Source organism: Pangasianodon hypophthalmus, chromosome 2 (assembly GCF_027358585.1).
Source record: "Pangasianodon hypophthalmus isolate fPanHyp1 chromosome 2, fPanHyp1.pri, whole genome shotgun sequence".
Lineage (NCBI taxonomy): Eukaryota > Metazoa > Chordata > Actinopteri > Siluriformes > Pangasiidae > Pangasianodon > Pangasianodon hypophthalmus.
The window spans coordinates 11,033,647-11,055,222 of NC_069711.1; the positions used below are offsets into that span (position 1 = coordinate 11,033,647).

At 40.1% G+C, this 21,576-nt stretch overlaps 1 protein-coding gene across 6 annotated transcripts in view; it reads right to left on the minus strand.

The window, feature by feature from the left end:
• The window catches only part of tox2 (TOX high mobility group box family member 2), a 99,826-nt gene that overhangs the window by 24,812 nt on the left and 53,438 nt on the right, over nucleotides 1-21,576 (minus strand). For 3 of the 6 annotated variants that reach the window (XM_026915010.3, XM_026914994.3, XM_053228011.1), the window contains one exon: nucleotides 6,661-6,918. In XM_026915010.3, the coding sequence (XP_026770811.1) occupies nucleotides 6,661-6,918 (258 nt within the window). Of the gene's footprint in view, nucleotides 1-6,660; nucleotides 6,922-21,576 lie in introns of all 6 variants that reach the window. The other 3 variants (XM_026914987.3, XM_026915003.3, XM_026915027.3) reach the window with 1 other exon arrangement.

Below are 21,576 nucleotides of genomic sequence, written 5' to 3' on the forward strand. Positions count from 1 at the left end.
AAATGTGCTCTTAAACTCCTAAGGCTTGTCCAAATGCATCAGTGGAAAGGCTGTAAATTACTTTTTGTTGCAAAACCATTTGCTATTGCTGAAAAAAACTATTCTTTTCTTCCAGCATATAACTGACATATGAAAAAATATATTTTTAAATTAAAGTCCCCCTCAGGGTATTCTTGTATAACTGTGCCTGCTGCATCAAAACAAATATCCTCAGTTATAAACAGCATTACTGAGGAAATGAGTGTTGAATTGGACATCGATTGTACTGTAGGTCTATGCAGCTGACTGAACACTCACTATGTAACAACCATATTGGCATTAAGTGACTGTTTTTTAATGTTTAATGGGAAACTTTTCTATTTGTATCATTAGTTTCCTGGCACACTGTAAAAGAATGCATTGCTCTAAATTGTTTGTCAAAATAATCTTGGCACCCTTTTACTTGACTGTTTTGACCACAGGTCTCATTTCAGCAGGGAAGGAAGTAATGGTGATGCTTGCAGTTTGACACAGAGCTCGCTACAACTACAGCAGCATCCACACCGTCCTCTAAGAGCTATCAGAAGGAGGCAGGGGTAAAAAGAAAAAAAAAACAGGCAGAATGGGAGAAAAGAGCATCACATTTTCCTTCTCTTCTCTGCCTTTTTTCTTTGCAATCACTTCTCATTCTATTACCCCCCCCCCCCCCCCCCCCCCCCCCCCCCCCCCCCCCCCCCACTCTCTCACCCACAACAGCAGGCAGTGAGCTAAAAGTATGTTGTTTCGAAGGAGCTGCAGTCAGCTGATGCATGCGGGAGATATAAAGCACAGTAATATGGACATGATTTCATGCTATGATAAGATGGTGGAGCTGGTGGCCAAATGAGATACATAAAACAGGGCTTTATCTAGTGCAGTAGTAATAGCTGGTAACGGAGCAGCACCAGGTCCTCCACTCTCTGCTTCTGTCTGCATCTCTTTTGCTGAGATAAGGGTGCTGAGAATATGCTACTGGTATGCTGACTCACAATCAAAGCAGAGCTTGGTTTCCAAGCTACCACACACACAACTACCAAAACTAGTGGATATTGTCAGGTGTGTATAACAGTGGAAAGCTCATTATCCAAGTAAATGACACAACTAGGGTATAAATAAATATATAAACAGCGTCAGCTATGTATGAATAGATCTATATGAATAAACCTCACTGAAACATATACAAAGAAGTGAGAGCGTATCCTTGATTAGATAACTAATTAACTTTATTTAAATAAAGAAAAAAAGAAGCACTTCTTTCTCCCCCTTCTCTCATTTGTGATATAATGAAATTGGAAAATAACTTCTATTTCTTTAAAACATTTCTTAATACACAAGCGCGCTCTCATATCATATTGCGGGGGAAAGAAATAAGGCACCCTCTCCCCAGAGATAATAAAAGAATTGAATTTTTCCTTATCGGCCCGGTCATCTATTTTTCCGCGGAATGCTATTACTTGCTGCCTGCGGTTGCTAGGCAACAGGAAATATTAATAGGGCCTTTTATTAGGCAGGCTTTCACAGTGCAGCACTAAAATGAAGAAGTGGAAAACATGAATGTGTTACATAAATCTTTAGACCTCGTCGAGCTTCTGCACAAGTCTTTGTTTGGCTCTTGATTTATAGCGCCTTCGCCTCATTTATGGGAAATAGCAGTGTGAAATAAGAAAATGGTACATTACCCTGAAGGACTATTTGAAAATAAATAATCGCAAAAGGTGAAAAGAAAGCTGTTTAAAAATCAGGGGTGTTTTTTTTTTTGGGTGTTGCTGTCTTTCCTGACTCTTTTTCATAGTCAAATTTCAAAAAGATTGTTCTTTGTTTGGTGAATGCATCAATCATCTGTGTAATATTGCTTACAGAAAATGCTTTCTATCATGCTTTTTCAACCGCCACAAGGGGGAAAAATATCAACGTTATTAATAGTTCCATAAAGCATTTCTGTCAAGAATATAATTCTGGGATTGTGTGGTGATGCAAATATCTTTGGATTGGTGATGATTAATCAAGACAATATTTCAGAAGAAATTTGGTTTGCTTGTTTTTTTATTTCTAGCATTAAAAAAAGAAGTTCTGCTCCTAGCCCTGCAGAGAAACATCGGATGATAGATGAAGTAAGCTGTTTCACTAGACATTCATTTAGAAAACCTGGGTCAAATTCAACATAAATATATCTGATTAAAGCTGGTTGGAGTCCTAATGTCCACAAACTGCCTCCTAGTTTTGGTAGGCCATCATCTTGAGCCTATTTATGGCACAGTGCAGACCACAGTCCAGTTAATTTAGGCTGCGATGGCTTTACCAGGCCCGTGCAGGGCTGCAGATGCATTGCTTTATCCACTGCACTTACTTTATGGAAGTGGGTTCAAAGAATCTGTATCCTGTGGGCTTGGCATCAGGAATACTCTTTGAGAATAACTACTCGTAAAGAACAGATGGTGGAGAGTTTGCAAATCAACGTGGAGGTGAGAAGACTGTCAGCAATTTCTTAGCTGCCTTATAAAGCAAGAGATTGCACCCAGATTCACTTTTGACATTGGTTCTGTCCTTGAGAATAATTGTCAGCAAATCAAATTACAAATTTGCATATTTATCACTTCTTTTCCTGAATAGCTGATGTACTGAAGTAGGTTTTCTGTTTATTTCAGATCTGTAGTTTTGTGCCAAAGATACAGGAACAATACTGCTAGCAATAAGTAAAAATCATTAGTCCCTTATTAGCTTATCACCTAATTCACGATCATCTCATTTTCACACATGCAAGTCTCTGCTTCCTTTCATGCTGCCCACAGATATTTCTGAGTACATCAGTGTGGGCACACAGCATCAGATGTATAGAGAGTAGATGTAAAATATATAATCTTTCAGTGATATCTAGCCTGAGGCAGGACTTTCACAGCATTGGATATACAGCAGGAGGCTCAATATTTGAATAGTAATATAAAGGTAAATATTAAAGGTTCACTAAGCAAACGCTTTCCATCGAGCATTATGGAATACTGAGTGAAATGAAAGCGGGCAAGGAGTGTCACACAGTGACCAGAAATGAAGTCTGGTCATAGTGCCTTAGCAAATGAGCTGTGAAAATGCCTTTGTATTCTAGCTTTTCTAGAATTTTTTTGTATTCTAGATCTTCCAATTGCTAAGACGAATAAGCATTATGCATTTAACAGTGAAATGTTATCATGTACATTTAAGAAGCAAAATATCCAGGAAACTCTTAAGCTAAACATATGAAAATGGTACTGGTCTACTAAAAGTAATAAAACTAATAGCCATAATAGACGGTTTCCATGACAATCCTTGTATAAACCTGATAATAATAATGGTTCTTCTTTAAAGCTTGGGCTATTCTGGGACTACTCACATTTTACACATATTACTACAGCAGCGCAATGCATGATATATGAGTTACTATATCGTTCCTGGCAGGCTCATTGAAACTCGACATTTGAAGGCTGGAAAAAGACCAGGTGATTTTTTTTTTCTAGATTGGGTGAGTCTGTGCCCATGATAATCTCAAATTCATGTTCTTGGCTGAAAGATTGGAACCTGATGTAGTCTTCTGCTGTTGTAGCCCATCCACCTTAAGGGTTGATGTGTGTTCTGAGATGCTTTTCTGCTCCCCATGGTTGTAAAGAGTAATTATTTGAGTTACTCTATCCTTCCTGGTGGCTCGAACCAACCTGGCCATTTTCCTCTGATCTCTGTCATGAACAAGGTGTTTTCTGATGTTTGATGTGAACATTAACTGAAGCTCTTGACCTGTATCTGCATGATTTTATGCATTGTGCTGCTGCCACATGATTGGCTGAAATGGATAACATGCAGGAGTACAGGTGTTCCTAGTGGACAGTGAGTGTAAATAATAAATAAATAGTAACATTAACTGTGTGATTAATACTTCAGGTGGTGTGAAGTACACTCACCTACAAAACAGTCTGTGTATATAGCTAACAGATTTGCATGGACAAATATTCTAGGCAACAAAAGAAGACTAAACATTTATAACAATTGTCAATAGCATGACGGTAATCACAAAACTACTTGTCAGTAAAACGAAGAATGCTGATTTAACGGAAGTGGTTTCAGTAACCTGTAACAGTTTGTTAACTGTTGCATACCACATTCTTGTTTACCTAGTACTCACTCAGCTCAAATTTCCTCTTCCTTCTTCAGAAAATTTGTACAGTACCTTCCTGAGGTTGATTGATAAGATCCGTGCCACTTGATCATGGATATTAGATGTCTAATGCATTGGGGCCACTGGAAGATGCTATGACAGGTAGCGCATTAGCGAGACGAGTGGGAGCCCTGCCAACTGCATCAGTGCATCAAGAATAGATATCGTGTTCATCTGGAAATATTTGATACTCTCTCCTGAAGGAATCTTAGGCCTTTTGGCAAATGGGCAAATGGCTTTCAATCAACTGATGAAGCTGGTGTATTGGGGTCCAGGTAATCAGCTGAAAAATTAATGCTAGGCTAGTTGCATAGCACAATCATTTTACATACACAATATATTTGTTAATAATTCCATAGATCCAATGTTGCTTCAAAATGTAAACACAGACATTAATATTTTGATCTTGCAAGATGATTGTAGCTACAGTTTAGTGGTTAAATCCTTTTGCTACTTGAGGGAATGGAGGTTGGGTAAGATTAGTGCTAGCATATTCATGTTATATTTGCTGTACTAAAAAACTGAGGTTAAAAACCTTGCCTAAAGGCACAAATGCACCAAGGTGATGAGCTCAACATCCCCAACACACATATTTAGCTCTTCTCAGTGTACCACCAGGGACTGAGCTATATTGGTTGCTGAGCTCTGTCCAGAACCACTGAGTTTTCTTGCGTATAGAATTAAAAGTATTTTGTTTATGAAGAAAACAATTCAATTGCTGGATGCTCATAATAACACATAATGGTGGATCATAATAGGACTGTTTTGCTCTTATGTCCGTCTCTGAACTGAAATTAGCTTTGGCATGAAAATTATCATGAGGAATGAGTGGAAAAAATGTTCTTGCTTAAAAGCTAACATTACTGATGACTAGTGAAATGGAAGATGGTGTCCTTTTTTTTTTAAACAAATTTCTTAGTACAGAAAACATTCAATTCCATTCCATTCAAACCCGTTTTTCCCTCCTTCCTCTTCATTCACTCAGCCGTTTTTTGCTTCCACGTTTTCCCTCGTTCTCCCATCCCTCTCTCTTTCTCATCTCTTTATCTCTGTTTTTACGGACAGTCTCTCTTTCTCCGTCTCTCTCTCTCTCTCCTTTCCCCTTGTTCTAAACCACATCTAATGAAAACAGATCTCTCCCTCTCTCTTTACCAGCTGAGCTGGAGGAGCAAGATGAACCCTAATGGCTTTTTTCCCTCCTTTTTCTGATGATGGAAAATATGCACCGACCTATTGATGTGTCTGATGTATTTCATCACCACAGATTTTGTGCGCGTCAAAGCCAAGCCAGCACAAATAAATCCTCAGCAAAACCGCACCATGTCGGACCAAATGACACACCAAAACTACCTACTGTTTCTTACTAATTTGTCTCTGCATGAAAATACTCTCTCTTTGGGTTTTTGCTTTTTTTGTTTCAAACTTTGAGTTGCAGGGTCTATATGTTTCTGTAGTAGAAAAAACTAAGCTGTAGCGGTACCACAGTGGAATAACCACAACCCAATGCCTAAAAAAGGGACAGGATATCAAAATAGCAAAACCTGTAATAGTATAATACATTACTTCTCATGCGTACATCTGATAAATGTATAAGTGCAGTGCATAGAAGTATGGTGTGATTTCTATCCTTTTCTCAAAGTGTCTCTCTTCCATTAATAGCATTAACTGGTCGATGTTTTAGAGTCATGAGTAATTCTCTCACAGTAAGTACAGCTATCAATATGAAGCTTTCAGTAGAGAAAATTCTTCTATGGCTCTAGAAGTTTCTTTCAGAATCCAGTGTTATCCATTCAAATACAAGTGTCTGTAATCTCGCTGTTCTGTTCCTTGGTTTTACAGATGTCCAACATTTTTTTCCCGATATTTCAAGCAAGCAGCAGAAACACAATAATTTCAATACAAAAATCTATGGACATTATATATTATCACTGAGTATCCTTATTATTTACAGCGTGGCTGGTTTTACATGACTCTGCAGTTTCTATGAGGCAATTCCATGTGATGTCTTGATTTAATTGAATACCTGAGTGGTCAATATGGCAAGAGTGGAGCTGACCAGGAGGAATATACTGTACTGGATGCTAACAGATAGAATAAATGCTTGATAACTGAAGCAAAACAGACACTGATGAATTTATTCAGCAGCCCATTTGCATCAAGATCAGACAGAGATGGACTACAGAGAACTGAGGATATGTTTTTCCTCAGCTTTTACACCATTTCTGTGTTTCTTATCACTGGTACGTAGAGCTGCATCATGTCTCACGCTTATGTGGTATATTTCACACTTTTAAGTGTGATGTAGCTATAATCTACTTTTCGTAGTTCACAACATCATCTCAGTGTCACATATAACACAAAGCCAGTGAGGTGTTATATCAGACGTAATAAGGTCATTCGTCCAGTCTTGCTCCGTTCTCTTGCCACCCCCCCGCCCCAAGAACCCTGCGATGGAGACTCACCGAGGGCATTTGGCTTGAGAGCAGGTGACCGTCCTGTGCAAGCATGTTGGACATCATGAGAGCGGGCAGCTCGGGGTATGAGTACGGGTTGATCAGGCCGTTATGGGGCAGCGAGTGACACAAATAGCCGGACTCTGGATCCATCAGATGCAGCAGAGGAGGCTCGGGGTGGTTTGGTGGGGTTATGGGAGGAATCTCATAGTCCTCGTCGCCGCCACCTCCTCCATTCCCACTGCCTCCTCCCTGCCCAGAGTAGTTCTGCTGAAAAGAGAGAGAGGAGCAGAGACAAAATGTCATTACAAAGCCATACAAACCTAAATGGACCAGGTTTACTTTTAAATCACAAATGAAATACATACTGTTAGCAATTTAGGCTTGAGCTTCCCAAAAGAGTTGAAAAAACCCATAAGCTGAAAAACAGAGCATTATTATGAAGTCTGTCTAACAGTCAAGATGACGCTATGGTGCTTATGGAAAGCAGGCTCTGATTAGTAATTAGTCATTCTGAATTTGCCCCAAATTGCTCCAAGATGGTTGGAACATAGAATTATGCGTAGCCGCAATCAGCATGTGCTACTGTATCAGTAGATTACATCTTCCGTGGATGAAAGAATGATTTGGTATCATATCTCTCTTTTCTTGGACATTCTAATGCACACCTCTGCATTTTCCTCTGATCAACTATGTCATTTAAATGCGGATTGGGCAGACGAAAAATATGACTCTGTGTTCTACAAGAATGGAATACTCATACTAAGGGACAGAGAGAGAGAGAGAGAGAGAGAGAGAGAGAGAGAGAGAGAGCAGCAGGGGTATTCAAGGGGGAATGAAAAGCAATTTTGTGGGAGGTGATCTGACTGGAGCCCCTTCCATAATGACTGAGTCAAATTAATCATCAGAAATAATATTCTGCTGTCAACCATTCAAGAGCTTTTTTAATAGAATTTTTATGATTCATGTCTGCCCATATACATCAAACAGTCAGTTCTGCAACATTTCAGAAATCAATTCAATATCATCTTTGTGTTGCCTGTCATCTTCTCTCACCGAACGGCCATTTATCTTGCAAACAAATACTTTTAGCAAATCTACGGCTGAGGAAGAGGACAGAGACAAGGATTCAGGGACCTCTGATTTCACCTGGCTAGTGTATATTTCTTAAATAAAAGACCTCTGTTTCTAGGATGTCACAATAATTCACCTTTTCCCCAAGGCTGAGAAGTCAAGTGGAATATTTTTGGCAAATAGCATTGCTACACCACTAACATGTAGTAACATAATAAAACTTGACATACAAGAAAGTACAATGAAAAAACCGCCTGAAGTATAGATCAGGTATTAGGTGTTTTGTTATACATATCTTGCACAAATAAAAGGAGCAGCTTCTATATTTAGCCTTATTACTATATTACTATATTTAGCACTAGTTCTATAATGCAGTGTGTTTATTTTTAAAGCAATTGTTAAGGTCAATTTTCCGACTTTTGCTTATGAATACCTTTGTTTCCCTGGCCAAAGTTTAATTAGTAGAAAAAATGCCAATGGCTTCAATGTGATTTTCTCATTGGCTATATTTTCCCTCCAGGGTTTGGATATTAATTTTCGAAATGGTCCCTTTGAAGACAGATGTCTTTGTAAAGCTTTGGGGCCTCCCTGTTATTGTTTGGTCTAATGGACGCGAAAACGAACATTTCCTGAGATTCAATTTCCCTCATAATTGTTGGAAGGAAACTAAATTGTCTGTTGTAAACATCGAGAGCCATTGTGTGAAGAGAGTCCCTCGCCACGTCCTCTGGAGAGTTCTCACATGTCTATGATCTCTGACAATCAGGCTCTGGATTACCAGGCAGGTCTGTTTAAATGTGGGAACGGTGGTAACTTCTCTCTTCTTCTCATTTTGTAGCTGCACTGGAGTCCAGAAAATTGCACTAGGAATGTTCAAGAACCAGATTTAATGATTTTTATTAAAATGATTAAACCTTAATGAGAATATGGGTGCACATGTTGAAATATTTGATAAGAATACTATTTATTATGCAATGGATGAATAATATGATATATGTGGTGGCCGTATTGCATAATAAAGCTGCATATACTGCATGAAGTGAGCTTTTGTAATTAATTTCATTTTAGCACTATTTCAATCCTCGAGTAAGTAATTGTGTAATAAATGAATAAGGCCTTACCATGGCATTTACCAAGTGGACACATTTTTTGTTTGGAAAGTCTTGAACAGTGTAAGAGGAAAACACTAAACTGTGCTTTCTTTGTCCATAACAAATATCAAACAATGTCTTCTTAACCATATAGAAACTCATGGTAGAAGTATAGATATACAAAAAAACCCACAATTTAGCACATAGGGACCACAGGAAAAACACGATAAATGTCATGGTAAGAGTATAATAATAGTAACATACCATAGTAAATCTGTGGCAGTATTATAGTTAAACAGTAAAAGCACTTATTCTTTAATATTTACTAACAATATAGTTACCATGAAGTACTATAATAAATTCATGGTAGCATAATAAACATACTTACCATTATGTACCAGTGTACAACCACAGTGTATCACAGCAAAAGCATAGTAAACTATAGTGAGTATATGTATTACAGATTACTAGAAGGAGCTGTATGAAATGAAGTTTCATGAACACATTAAAAGAATCACTGGTTGGACAGTTAAGCTGTGGAAATGCATAACCCAAAAACATCAAATCAACAAAGAACACCTTATCTTAAATGCAATCTGCAATGGTCAGTGTATGCTTACCAACAAACAGATTCTCTACAGACAATGGACTCCTGAGGCAGCCAACAGCAACTGTCCAGATGTTGCACTCTAAATGTATTCAGCTCTCAGTGAGCAACTCTAATAACACACACTTTTGTGTGCATCTCTGTCTCTGACTCCTTAAACTGCCATTTCCTATAGCCTGAAGTCTTTGCACAGTCTTATATAATGTTCATGTACAGAACATATTACGGAGCATATGCACTGAGTCCTCATTGGGGGTTGAAATGTAATTTTACTTGTTACAAAATTTAAAGTAAGTGCTTTAGTAATTCTCTAAACTGTCATGAACAACAAGGTTCATCACTACAAGGTTGTATTCATCAAGTGCCTGCAAGGAAAGTAGTTTCAGAGAGGTGGCCAAAAAGGGTGCAGTTGCACAGGACAGTAATAAACAGAAACAGAGGAAGAGAAAGATAGAGAGGCAGAGAGAGAGAGAGAGAGAGAGAGAGAGCGAGGGAGAGAGAGTGAGGGAGAGAGAGTTTGTAAGTAGCATTAAACTCGAGCTCAGATGAACGTCCTTGATGATGAAATGTAAATCTCAAGGATGTACCCAGCTGAACGATTTGGAGAATTGCATAATTCATATGTCTCAGTTCAGAATGTGACTGTGTGCATTACAGATGTAATGCATGTGTGTGTGTCCATGCTCTCTTTTCAAGTTTAAACAAGAAAAGTGTTTTTTTTTGTTGTTTTTTTAATAGCACCAGTGTTTTTGCATCAGAAGACGTGTTGACACTGCTGATCTCCTCATTCTCTGTTTGCTAACTGTTCCATTGTGTTCCTCAGTTCAATTTTCAAGGATATTAGAACTCAATTTGGATGCAAGATGGCGTCCGTGTTGAGTTTAAGGGTTTCAATTTAGAGCCTTCATTAACTGGAGCAGAGGAGCCACTCTAAAATGAATGCTATCAAATTTCTGAGAATATCTACAATGTGTGCATGCTACATTCAACACATTTGGAGTTGGTTTATTAGCTGTGGAAGGAGTGCACACACACACTCACACACACACACACACACACACACACACACACACACACACACACACATATGCGCACACACCAAAAAAAAACACCTTTTATATGAAACAGTTGAAGAGACAGTTAGTGAGAAGATGGAGAGCAATGGGAGGGATTGAAAGGGAGAGAGAAAGGGAAAAAAGTAAATATGAGCAGGGGGAAAAAAATCTGTCTAGTTTGGGAAGGTTTCCAAGCATCTCTGGCATTAATCTAATCCATTGTATGCTGGCAGACTGATTAGATGTCCAACCATATGACCATGTGAGCTTCAGTCTTAACACAACAGATGCCATTTGGCCATAAAGTTATTTTCGTCTAGTTTATTACACCAAGAACTTCATTAATCCAAATAGATTTAACGTGTAACTAATGCTGCAAGTTGGAACCTCAAACCTGGAACTATTTAATACTTTCTGGAGATCTGGATGAGAATTTCTAAAAGATTGTGACCTTGCAGAAGATTTAAAAAAGGATAAATATGATATTAACATTTGTTATCTATAAAAAAAATACACGTATGTGAAATAGCACAGCTCTGTTACAATAATACAATAATCTCTCTGAGCTAGAAATAGCGTTATATGCCTCTGGAGAAGGTTTTAGTCATACACTAAGCTCATTAAACCTGGACCACATGGTACGTCAGTGTGGTCCAGGTCTAATATTAGTGAAATATTCAGTAGTGTGATTCAGGGAGCAGTGGTTCAGTGTTTATTAGGTGTGTCAATAAGTCCAAGTGTGAGACAGCGAGCGAGAGAGCATGGTGACAGATTCCTCCTTTCTCTAATATGCACTTATCTGCTTATATTAGTGCAGTGACACAAATGATTTATGTCTATGCACCCTAACCTTGCACACAAACACTACAGACAAAGCAAGCCACTTATCTCAGATTCCCAGTGTGTGTGTTTGTGTGTGTGTGTGTGTGTGTGTGTGTATGTATCGAAGCAGACGTTTGTGAGAGTCATCTGTTTTTATTTGGCTGGCAGTAGGCACCCATCATAAATTACCCCTAAGACCAGGCACACACTTCAGTGTGACTGCATGTGTGTGTGTGTCTGTGTGTATGTGTGTCTGTGTGTGCGAAGGAGGTTGTGTATGTCTGATCAGCCCACGCAAATATTTACCTATTCTGCAGTGACCACTCCACGGGTGAAATGGGTTCAGATCTTCAGCAGCAACAAACAATTAATTAATCACACTTGGAAGTTAAAGCCTATCGCACCACTTACTGTACACACCGATTCTTATCAAGCCACAAATATAGCTGTGAATACAGAGCCTACACACCATCTGCTCATACCCATATTCCTCTTACAGCACATGGCTTAGGCTAAAATATCTAACCCTCCAATGTGCTTGTGCATGTGTTGCTGTGGGATTGTGTGTCTCTGTGTGTGTGTGCACATATGTAGGCTTTCTAGTATCTATTCTACACTCTGAAATAATATCAGGCTTTTCAGACATCACAAAGCAAGTCCACTGACACCAGACTCATGTTACTGTAATACAAGACCAGAACAGAACTCTCTCTCTCTCTCTCCTTCTTCTGCCTCTGTAGCTCTCCTGCACAAGTTATTCAAAACATAAACAAAGAAATGCACTAGATTTTTCATCTCCTGAGTTTAATCTCCTCTCTTTCATATGTCAGAAATGGTTAGCATTTGGCTTTCCATATTTACACCTTTTCATAAACCTAGCCTCCCGCTGCTCTCCTCATAAAGCAAGTCAACTTCTTTTCTGTCATACTTCATTAAGTGTGCGTGACGTCACCAAGGTCGAAGTGATTTGATTGGCTGGTGGCACAGGCTACTTCTGGCTACAGAAAGTAGGAAATTTAAAGGTAACACTGTTTAGTGGTTCCAGTTATTCACACATACGTACATCCTGATCATTAATCAATCACTCAATATTGCAGTTCACTAAGAGAACAATCTCATATTGTATTCTAGTCTAAACCACACACCTCAGCAATCACGTACCATGTAAATACATCTGTAAGATCAATAAATGCTTCTCTGTAGTGAATGGTAAGACCTGTGATTGCTTCTTTACCCTCCGCCGTTGCCGTAAATCCCTGCAACTACACCGATCAACCATAATATTAAAACCACTTGCCTAATATTGTGTAGGCCCCCCTTGTGCCGCAATGTGGAGTGCATACCCATCGAGGTATGCACTCCACAAGACGTCTGAAGGTATGCTGTGGTATCTGGCACCAAGACGTTAGCAGCAGATCCTTTATTTCCTGTAAGTTGTGAGGTAGGGCCCCTATGAATTGGACTTGCAGCACGTCTCAGAGTTGCTCGATCAGATTGAGATCTGGGGAATTTGGAGGTCAAGTGGTATGTGTCAAAGTAACATCCCCATGAATGCCAGGACTCAAGGTTTCCCAGCAGAGCATCGCACTTCCTCCACCAGCTTCCCCAGGTAAGTGATGCACACGCACCCGGCTGTCCACATGATGTAAAAGAAAACACCATTAATCAGACCAGGCCACCTTCTTCCATTGCTCCATGGTCTAGCTCTGATGCTCACATGGCCATTGTAGGTGCTTTTGGCAGTGGACAGGGTCAGCATGGGCATTCTGACTGGTCAGCAGATACACAGCCCCATACACAGCAAGCTGCGATGCACTGTGTGTTCTGACATCTTTCTATCATAGCCAGCATTAACTTTTTCAGCAATTTGTGCTACAATAGCTCTTCTGTGGGATCGGACCAGGTGGGCTAGCCTTTACTGCCCACACGTATCAATGAGCCTTGGGTGCCCATGACCCTGTCGCTAGTTCACTGGTTGTCCTTCCTTGGACCACTTTTGGTAGGTACTAACCACTGCATGCTGGGAACACCCCATAAGACCTGCTGTTTTTGAGATGCTTTGATCCAGTCCTCTGGCCAGCACGATTTGGCCCTTGTCCAAGTCACTCAGATCCTTAGGCTTGCCCATTTTTCCTGCTTCCAACACATCAACTTCGAGAACTGACTGTTCACTTGCTGCCTAATATATCTCACCCCTTAACACGTGGCACCGTAATGAGATAATTGATGTTATTCACTTCATCAGTCAGTGGTTCTAATGTTATGGCTGATTGGTGTATATTCATGCTGTTTTTACATACACTTCACCTACATACACACACACACACACACACACACACCCTCCTCTGGCACTGTGCTGCATTTACACACTTCAAGCTTCATGCTGACTCACGGCATGTCAGTGTGGGCCCAGGTTTCAATTAGCAAGATCTAATATCACCAAACACCCTCGGACTACTACTGCTCATTCATTTAGCTCCAGTGAGCGCTATATCCTGATCAGGATGTACACGGTGGATCCGGAGCCTATCCCGGGGGGTGAGGTGGGAATACACCCTGGATCTCACACACACACGCATTCGCACACTCATTCACACCTAGGGGCAGTAGCATAGACAATCCTCCTACCACCATGTTTTTGGAAACCCATGCAGGGAGAACATGCAAAACACATCAGTAACTTGGGATCCTGGAGCTGTGAGGCAGCAATGCTACCCGCTGCGCCAACGTGCCTCCCCACTATTTCTGTCTTCACATCAATTCAATTAGAGGAATACTCAAGTGATTTTCAACCTAATCCCTAACCACTGCATGTACTGCATGTACGCTTGCCACAGTCATGAACTCTGAACTTTCCTCATACTCAGAGAAAGTAGTTTATTGTCCCATTTCTGAAAGGGCACATTATACAGATTTAGAGCTTCATCTACAAATACATATGCATTTACTGTTGGAGTTCAACAACAGTCCTTTGACTTACATTCTTAGTAAGTTTCTAATCAAAGAGTTTTCAGGAAACATGTAATTCTTGTTTGTGGTAATCACACCTAGTCTATAGATGCAGTAGATAGAGATTAGTTTGAAAAACACCAGAGTGTTTCTATAATGGGATACACAGGCAACTAATATATTGTGACCTCAGTATTAGGTTCGATCTGCCAATCAATCTGAAAAACAGAACCTTGTAACACTAAGGTCCCAATATTATAAATAAAATTACAGAAGCATGGAGGAGGAATAAATTTGTCCAGTCAAAAATGTCCAGTCCTGCCCCATATCTGTCCTTCTGTTTCTTCTTGTACATTGGACAGGAGAAGCTTGCTGGCTGAACTGTGTCGGGTCAGAGCTAACAGGTCATTATAACTGCACAGCCGACTGGAAAAGACACACTACTGAAACATTACAGTGGACAGTCAGGCAACGTGGGGGAGAAGAATGGAATTAATGATAAGAAAATGGGATAGAGAGAGAGGGAGAGTTTAGCTGAAATAAATAAAGGGTGATTAAATTGCAGATTTGATGAGTTTATTCTCTAAAGACGACTCAAGAAATAACTCAATAATATCTGCCTGCGATGCTGTGACTGGATAATGAATTGCCAAATTATCTTTCATAATAATCAACAAATCACTCAAGGGAATAAATATGTCTTTTGTATGTGTGTGTGTGTGTGTGTGTGTGTTATTAAGAAACAGAAGAAGAGTGACAGAGAGAGAGAAAGAGAGAGAGAGAAAGAGAGAGAGAGGGAGGGAGGCCTCAAGGAAGGTCAGTTGGATTATATATTCTGATTTTGGTCTCTCACACACACAGACACACAGACACACACACACACACAAAACCAAACTGATGCAGTCTTGAACAGCAAATCAGAATTAAGCATGCATTTACGAGTACACACACTGTAGTCAGGACAGTGGGCTTTATCTCTCTCTTCGTGTGTGTGTGTGTGTGTGTGTGTGTGTGTGTGTGCCTGCTGCTGTTCTGTTCACCTAAACAGTCTTGAATATATAGCTGCAAGCACCACTTCTTCACCAGATCTTGCTAAATGGCATATAACACTAAAGAAATCATAAATGACCCAGACATCAATAGAAATCCACTTACAGAATAAAAGTACACCAAATCTCAGCTTGACCTGACTTGTGGTTCCTAAAAAAGTTATTAGAACTTAACTCCACTCTCCATTGATGATCACCAAACTTTTACAGCCCTCCTCAGTTCAGTAAATTGGGCTGAACATGCCTGGGAGGTCATGGAAGGTTCATGAAAATCCATGCAACCAGTCCAAGTTACAGCTATTTGAGTAAGCCAAGCTCCGCCCCACTAGAATTGATTGGCATGTAGTGGTATGTAGTCAAGAAGTTTAAATTATTATTGATTTTCAGACTCTGCTGAGTGTTTTGACACCAACTTTGTGAAGATACGCCAAAAATCCTAGGACTAGTTTGCAAAAGTAGGTTGCAAGTAGGTGGAGCTAAATATTCCAAATGGAAAATTTGTTCGCATTACGCCAAGGGACCAGAACAAAATGAATTTTGGCTGTGCAATTCACGGGTCTCGAGATATGTACCAAAATGTAAAAAACAAAACAAAACAAAAAAAGGCTATTCTATGGCATCACATCAGGCTTCTGTCACTTTACTGAATAGTACAGAGGAATGTGGTCTTTGCTCATGGAATGTGGTCTTTGCCCATCACGTAGTGTGGAATCGGAATAACAAGAAAAATCCTAACAAGTCCATTTAGCTTTACGCAGTTAAAGAATGTGTGCACAAACAGCCATGGCAACATTGTGCAGCACTGCCTACCACATTCAGTCTGGTTTTTTTTGTCTCTTAATTCCAAAGCAGTGCTGCACAGGAAGCCAAATAATGCATACTGCAAACAACAGAACAACAATGTCATGTCAATTCTGTAGACTCTGGTGTCTTTTGTGTGTGTGTGTGTGTGTGTGTGTGTGTGTTGCACTTAAGCAGTGCATGGTAACAGTTTGTTGTAAAGATTTTACCTCTCTCTTCTACTATTTCCCACCAAATCTCTCTCTCTCTCTCTCTCTCTCTCTCTCTCTCTCACACACACACACACACACACATATACAAAAGATACAATAAACAGAGTATTTGTCTGTCTGCTGCAAACACTAATTCAATGCCCAATTCTGTGTTTATCAGTCCTTCCCAGCTGTATGTGTGTGTGTGTGTGTGTGTGTGTGTCTCGCTCACTTGTCAGTGTGAACAGACATATTGTCAATTTAGTCTATATCTGTCCACAGACTTCACACTTACCAAAAGCATTTGTCTAGCTAGAAGGTCATCGCTGCAGAGTGCAAATCCAAACGACACACAGGCGTATACTATAGTATTAAATCGCTGCCTTTCCAAAATGATGTGCCTGTTCATTAATTCATTTCAAACATAATCAGCCAAACTCTGGCTGAAAATTTCTTTACTTCTCTCCTATCGCTATAATATAAACATTAAAGGTATTCTGTGTGGAGATTTCTGAATATTATTCCGTAAAGAATAGTAGTGGTGTTGGATAAAAAGTGCCAAAATGAAAATACAAACATTGTGGGTTTCAGCACTTTGAGCACACAGCAGATGTAGAAGTGCAGAAATGTTTATCTGATGGCTTTTTAAACATTAAGGATGCTGTGTGGATTGTGAGATTGATAATGTGATGTATACATACGGAAAAGCTGCACTTAAGTGTGTGGCCCAATAAAAGCCCATTTAACAGAGCCATGTCATTCACTTCCACTCGGTAATAATGGTATTAAAGAAGGGATTGGGGAAGACTTGGCAACCTGAACCCCTTAAGTAAACACACAGCTGCATTTGTTAGCAATCCGGTGTCAGAGAGGTATTCTAAACAGCCAGAGACTGATGGGGAGTACTGTGGGGCAGTTTGGGAGAGAGAGGTGGAGAGATGGAGAGGGAGAGATGAGAGCTTTTGCTGTGACATCAAATCTCGCTTGCCAGCCTTCTCTCTCTGCTTTGTCTTCTGCTTCTCTGCTTGGTCAGCGATCGGCTATAGAAATATTTTGGCAGGCTCTCTCTTTGTTTTCATTTCGCAAAAAGATGGAGAGAGGTAGGGTAGAGGGTTGAACGCATACTTGCCTGCTTGTCTCTCTCTCTTTCTCTCTGTTGCTCTCTCTCTTTCTTTTCAATCTAAACAGCGGGAGGAAGTTGTAAATCACGGTAATGCACTCAGCTGTAATTCAGACCAGCAGGGAGAAAACACACACACAGAACGCATATGTACACATAACACAAGAGTGCACACACACACACACACACACACACACACATACCCCTCCCTGCAAATGGCAGGAGTTTACCGGCAGCATGGCGGCTCTTTAATCAGTGAAAATGAGCCAATGATATGAAATCCCCAATCACAGCCAATCAGCAGGCTTCCTGTCAGTCACAGTGGACTGCAAACTTCAATCAGAGTCTTGTAAAATGAGTTAAGTCCAGTCTGTCTACACACACCTGCTGTCATGCCTTTGATCAAATTATATAATCCTGCCATCCCTCAGGTGTGTGTCATACAAGACGTCAGTCAATCTAGGTCTAGGCTGCTTTATCATGACACCAAGCTATCGGTGAAATCAGTATTCTGCTATTAAAGACACCGCTAGTTTGTCATTTCGAGGGAAAATTAGTAGTGGCCATTTACACGGAGGTCAGTTTCGTGTTTGGTGTCTATATTCTCCTGATGGAGAAGCTTTGGGCTTGTGTGTAGACAGCTTGGTCCTGGAACAGCTTCTACACAAAGAAAGGGATTTTTTTCCCACTACACCTTTTGGAACCAGAAACCTGGAACTGCATCTTTTCCACTGACCATCAGTCCTTCACTAAACATTACAAGTGTAAGGTTTTTCGTACCTGTTCAAGATGGAATGAATGATTCTCCAGAATGGGGTGAGCAACACTTCTGAGGTTGATAAGTTACACATACAATGTCATACGACAAAAAAACAAATGACACAAATGAAAAAAAGAAAAGAAAAGAAAAACAACACAAATACATAAAAACAATACCAGTGCAAACAACGGTTTCTATGGCACAAAGGCATGAACAAACAGTAAACCTTTTTTCTGAGTTTTCTGATCATTTACAGATGTTTCCATGGTGCGCTCACTTGTATTAGCGTCACAGTCAGGGACTAGAAATGTTACTAGGGGAACGAAAATAAAAACCGAAAAGCAAACTTTTCATTGAACGAAATTGTTCTAAATTGTTCCAGAGTGAACATATTATTTTAAAAAGTGCTCAGTTGGTTAATAGCATTATTTTTCCATTCCAGTGTGATTTCAAGAAATTTTAGCTTAAACCTGAACATTTTCCCAATAGGCCTGTACAGAATTCATCACTTGCATCCTGCATGTCTGGCTACAGGAATATATGACATTAGATCGCTGCTATTGGCAGGTTTTGAAAGATGGGGCGTGACAAGAACATCTGTGTAGAAAGTATTTTTCCTATGATTCTGCAAGCAACAAATCATAATGTAAAATAGAAAGATGCTCTGAAAATGTTACAAATAAATACATATTTCTGTTTAAATGCAGTGTTTGGTTTTATTTCTACCCTAGGCTTCCTTTAAGCAGAATATGTGAAGAATGTTATTAACTGTTATTTTATTTTGTTCTAACTAGTTTCTAACTAAAGAGGGATGCTGGAACAGGAATGTAAAAATATTGTTTTTGTTCAGAACAAACCATAATGAAAAATAAATCGGTTCGAACTCCTGGTCACAGTACTCCAGTGTGCTCTTGGGTGGGGAAGAAATGAACCCAGTTTTCTGCTGCTTCTTGTTGGGATCAGTTCTTCTATTTCAATATGCCGAGTAAAAACAAAAGAAACAAAATAAAAGTTGTGTTGGTGGCAACACATTCATCACCGTTCCGCTCAAATGAAAATTTAAATAAGTAAAAAGAGATATTAAACACTTCCTGGAAGATTTAGTGATGAATGTTGTACATAATGTAATGGGGCATTCGGAAAATATTCTGTGACCACAGCTGGCGCTCCTGTGACCTTTTGGAAGTAGCCTGACACAGTTAAACAATCTTAATTCATCCACCATCAGTGATTGAGGCCCCTGGACTTTCAGCTCACAGTGATCTCATCGACGTGGTTTTCTCTCGTCACCGATATATAACGTGCCAGCCAACATTAGCGGCTGCTAGGTCACGTAAACTGAATTTATGATCTACTATAACTGTGCTGGGCAGCAGCTGGAGAAGATGTGGTGGCTGGCTTCATGCATGAGGGGGACGGTATGGGCTGGCGCTGGAGAGCGATGACCAGCACGTTATGATTAACACTGGGAAAATGTAAAAAAAGGGAGAAAAAAAGTGAAGTAAAAGCTTGCCAAAACACTTCAGATGATACATCGGTCCCAATGTTTCTCGCTCTCACACACTAGCAGTTAGTGCCACAGAGCACTTCCTTTCCCTTTGAAGTCTAAGTTTATTTCTAGCCAATTCCTCTTCAGGACAAACTGCTAGCTCTTCGCCTTTCCGCTCGCTCTCTCCTTCTCTTCTCTGTGCTCTGCTTTCTCAATCACTAGCCCTACTGGGCAGCCGGAGCTCCAAGGACCCAGAACGGCAATCAATAAAACCTTGTTTCACTAATTGAGAGATTATAATCTATGCTGCTGCATCTTCTGCAAGTCCAAACAGCAAGGCCATTAGAGAATTATTCCTTCTGTGTACTGAGGCCAAGCATGCTAATGCTAAAACTAATGCTACTGCTGATTCTCTGCATCGATAGCAAAGATCCAGGCTTCGCAGCACAGACGAAGCAGATGGGATTGTCTTAAATATATTCAATTAGGCTTGAATTAATCATTGTAGTGAAACTCGTAGAAGAACTAAGCACATGTGAGAGGTCTGATGGGAATAAACCACAGAGATGTTCCCATAGTGGACTCAAATTTCTATTTATTGGAGATAATCAGAAGGAAAGAGAAAAGTTCCACTTTTAAATGTGATTCGAATTTCTTCACAGTAAGTGTTTCTCAAGGAAGAATGCTAGTTTTGAGTTAGGAATCATAAAATGAACCAGACTAAACTCCTAATATATATTATTCTCCTTCAGTTCTTTTGCCATATTGTTTGTGTCCTTTTTTCTCAGATCAGCTCTCCCTCTCCCTTTCTCTCTCTCTCTCTCTCTCTCTCTCATTTGGTTGCGATCGATTGCCTCTTAGTGGGAGGTCAGCCCCTCAGTGGGCTTCAACCTCTTTTGTTCTTGCCACGGCGATCCTCCCTGACCTTGAACACACTGAGGGCTCGTTAGGGGCCAAGCGTTGTCTATCTCTCCTCTCCAATCAGACAAGGTCAGAGGTCACTGGAGGACAGCCAGGGTCAATGCGAAGACTCCGGGGAGTACTCATGTACCTAAAGTGAGCTCTGAACAAGCGCATGACATGGCATCTACGCGCGCACGTGTGTGTGTGTGTGTGTGTGTGCATGCAATCAAACCCTGTCGATCATGTGATCACTATATGAACCAGGAAATCTTTAGGAAAGTCTAAAACCAGATTAATTTCCATAATATTAATTTAAGATGTTGATTTAAGATGATGTCTGCAAATGTTCTCTATAAGCATTCACCTGTAAAGCATAACAAAGATTCATTTAATTCTGAACATAATCTCAAATAGGGAAATGATCTAAATAATCCTAATCGCTAGTCACAGTGTCTCTCCCATTACAAAGCACGTGGACGACAGGTACTACAATATAATAGCAGAGTATTTTAGTATCTTCTGAAGCATTTATGAAAAGTATCATTGCTTGAAAAAGTTTCACAAAACCAAGCTATTTACTTTCACCGAATGATAAAGCATATATACTGAGCAAGCTCATACAGCAAGAGCTAGGCCATGTAACATGCTTGATTGTTTACTCTGTGCTGTCAAGAACATTACAAAGAGGGAGGTTTTGTGTGTGTGTGTGTGTCAGGAACATTAGAGAGAAAGAAAAATCAGTCTGAGCCTGGTCAAGTGGAGGAGAGAGGAAGACAGATGTCAAATATAAAAGACCCTGAGTAAACAGTTAGAAACAAAGGGAGTGAGTGAGGGGAAGAGGGAGGAAGGGAGAGACAGAGAGAGAGAGAGAGATTAGAGTCTTTCTCTACCTCCATTTCTGTTTCCCCCTCTGTCGTTCTTTCTGCCCTCTGTCGCTCTACAGTACCCCTCATGACACAAGGACAGGCGAAGTCACAGAGACAGCAGTAAATGAAATGCTGCTATATCATTCCT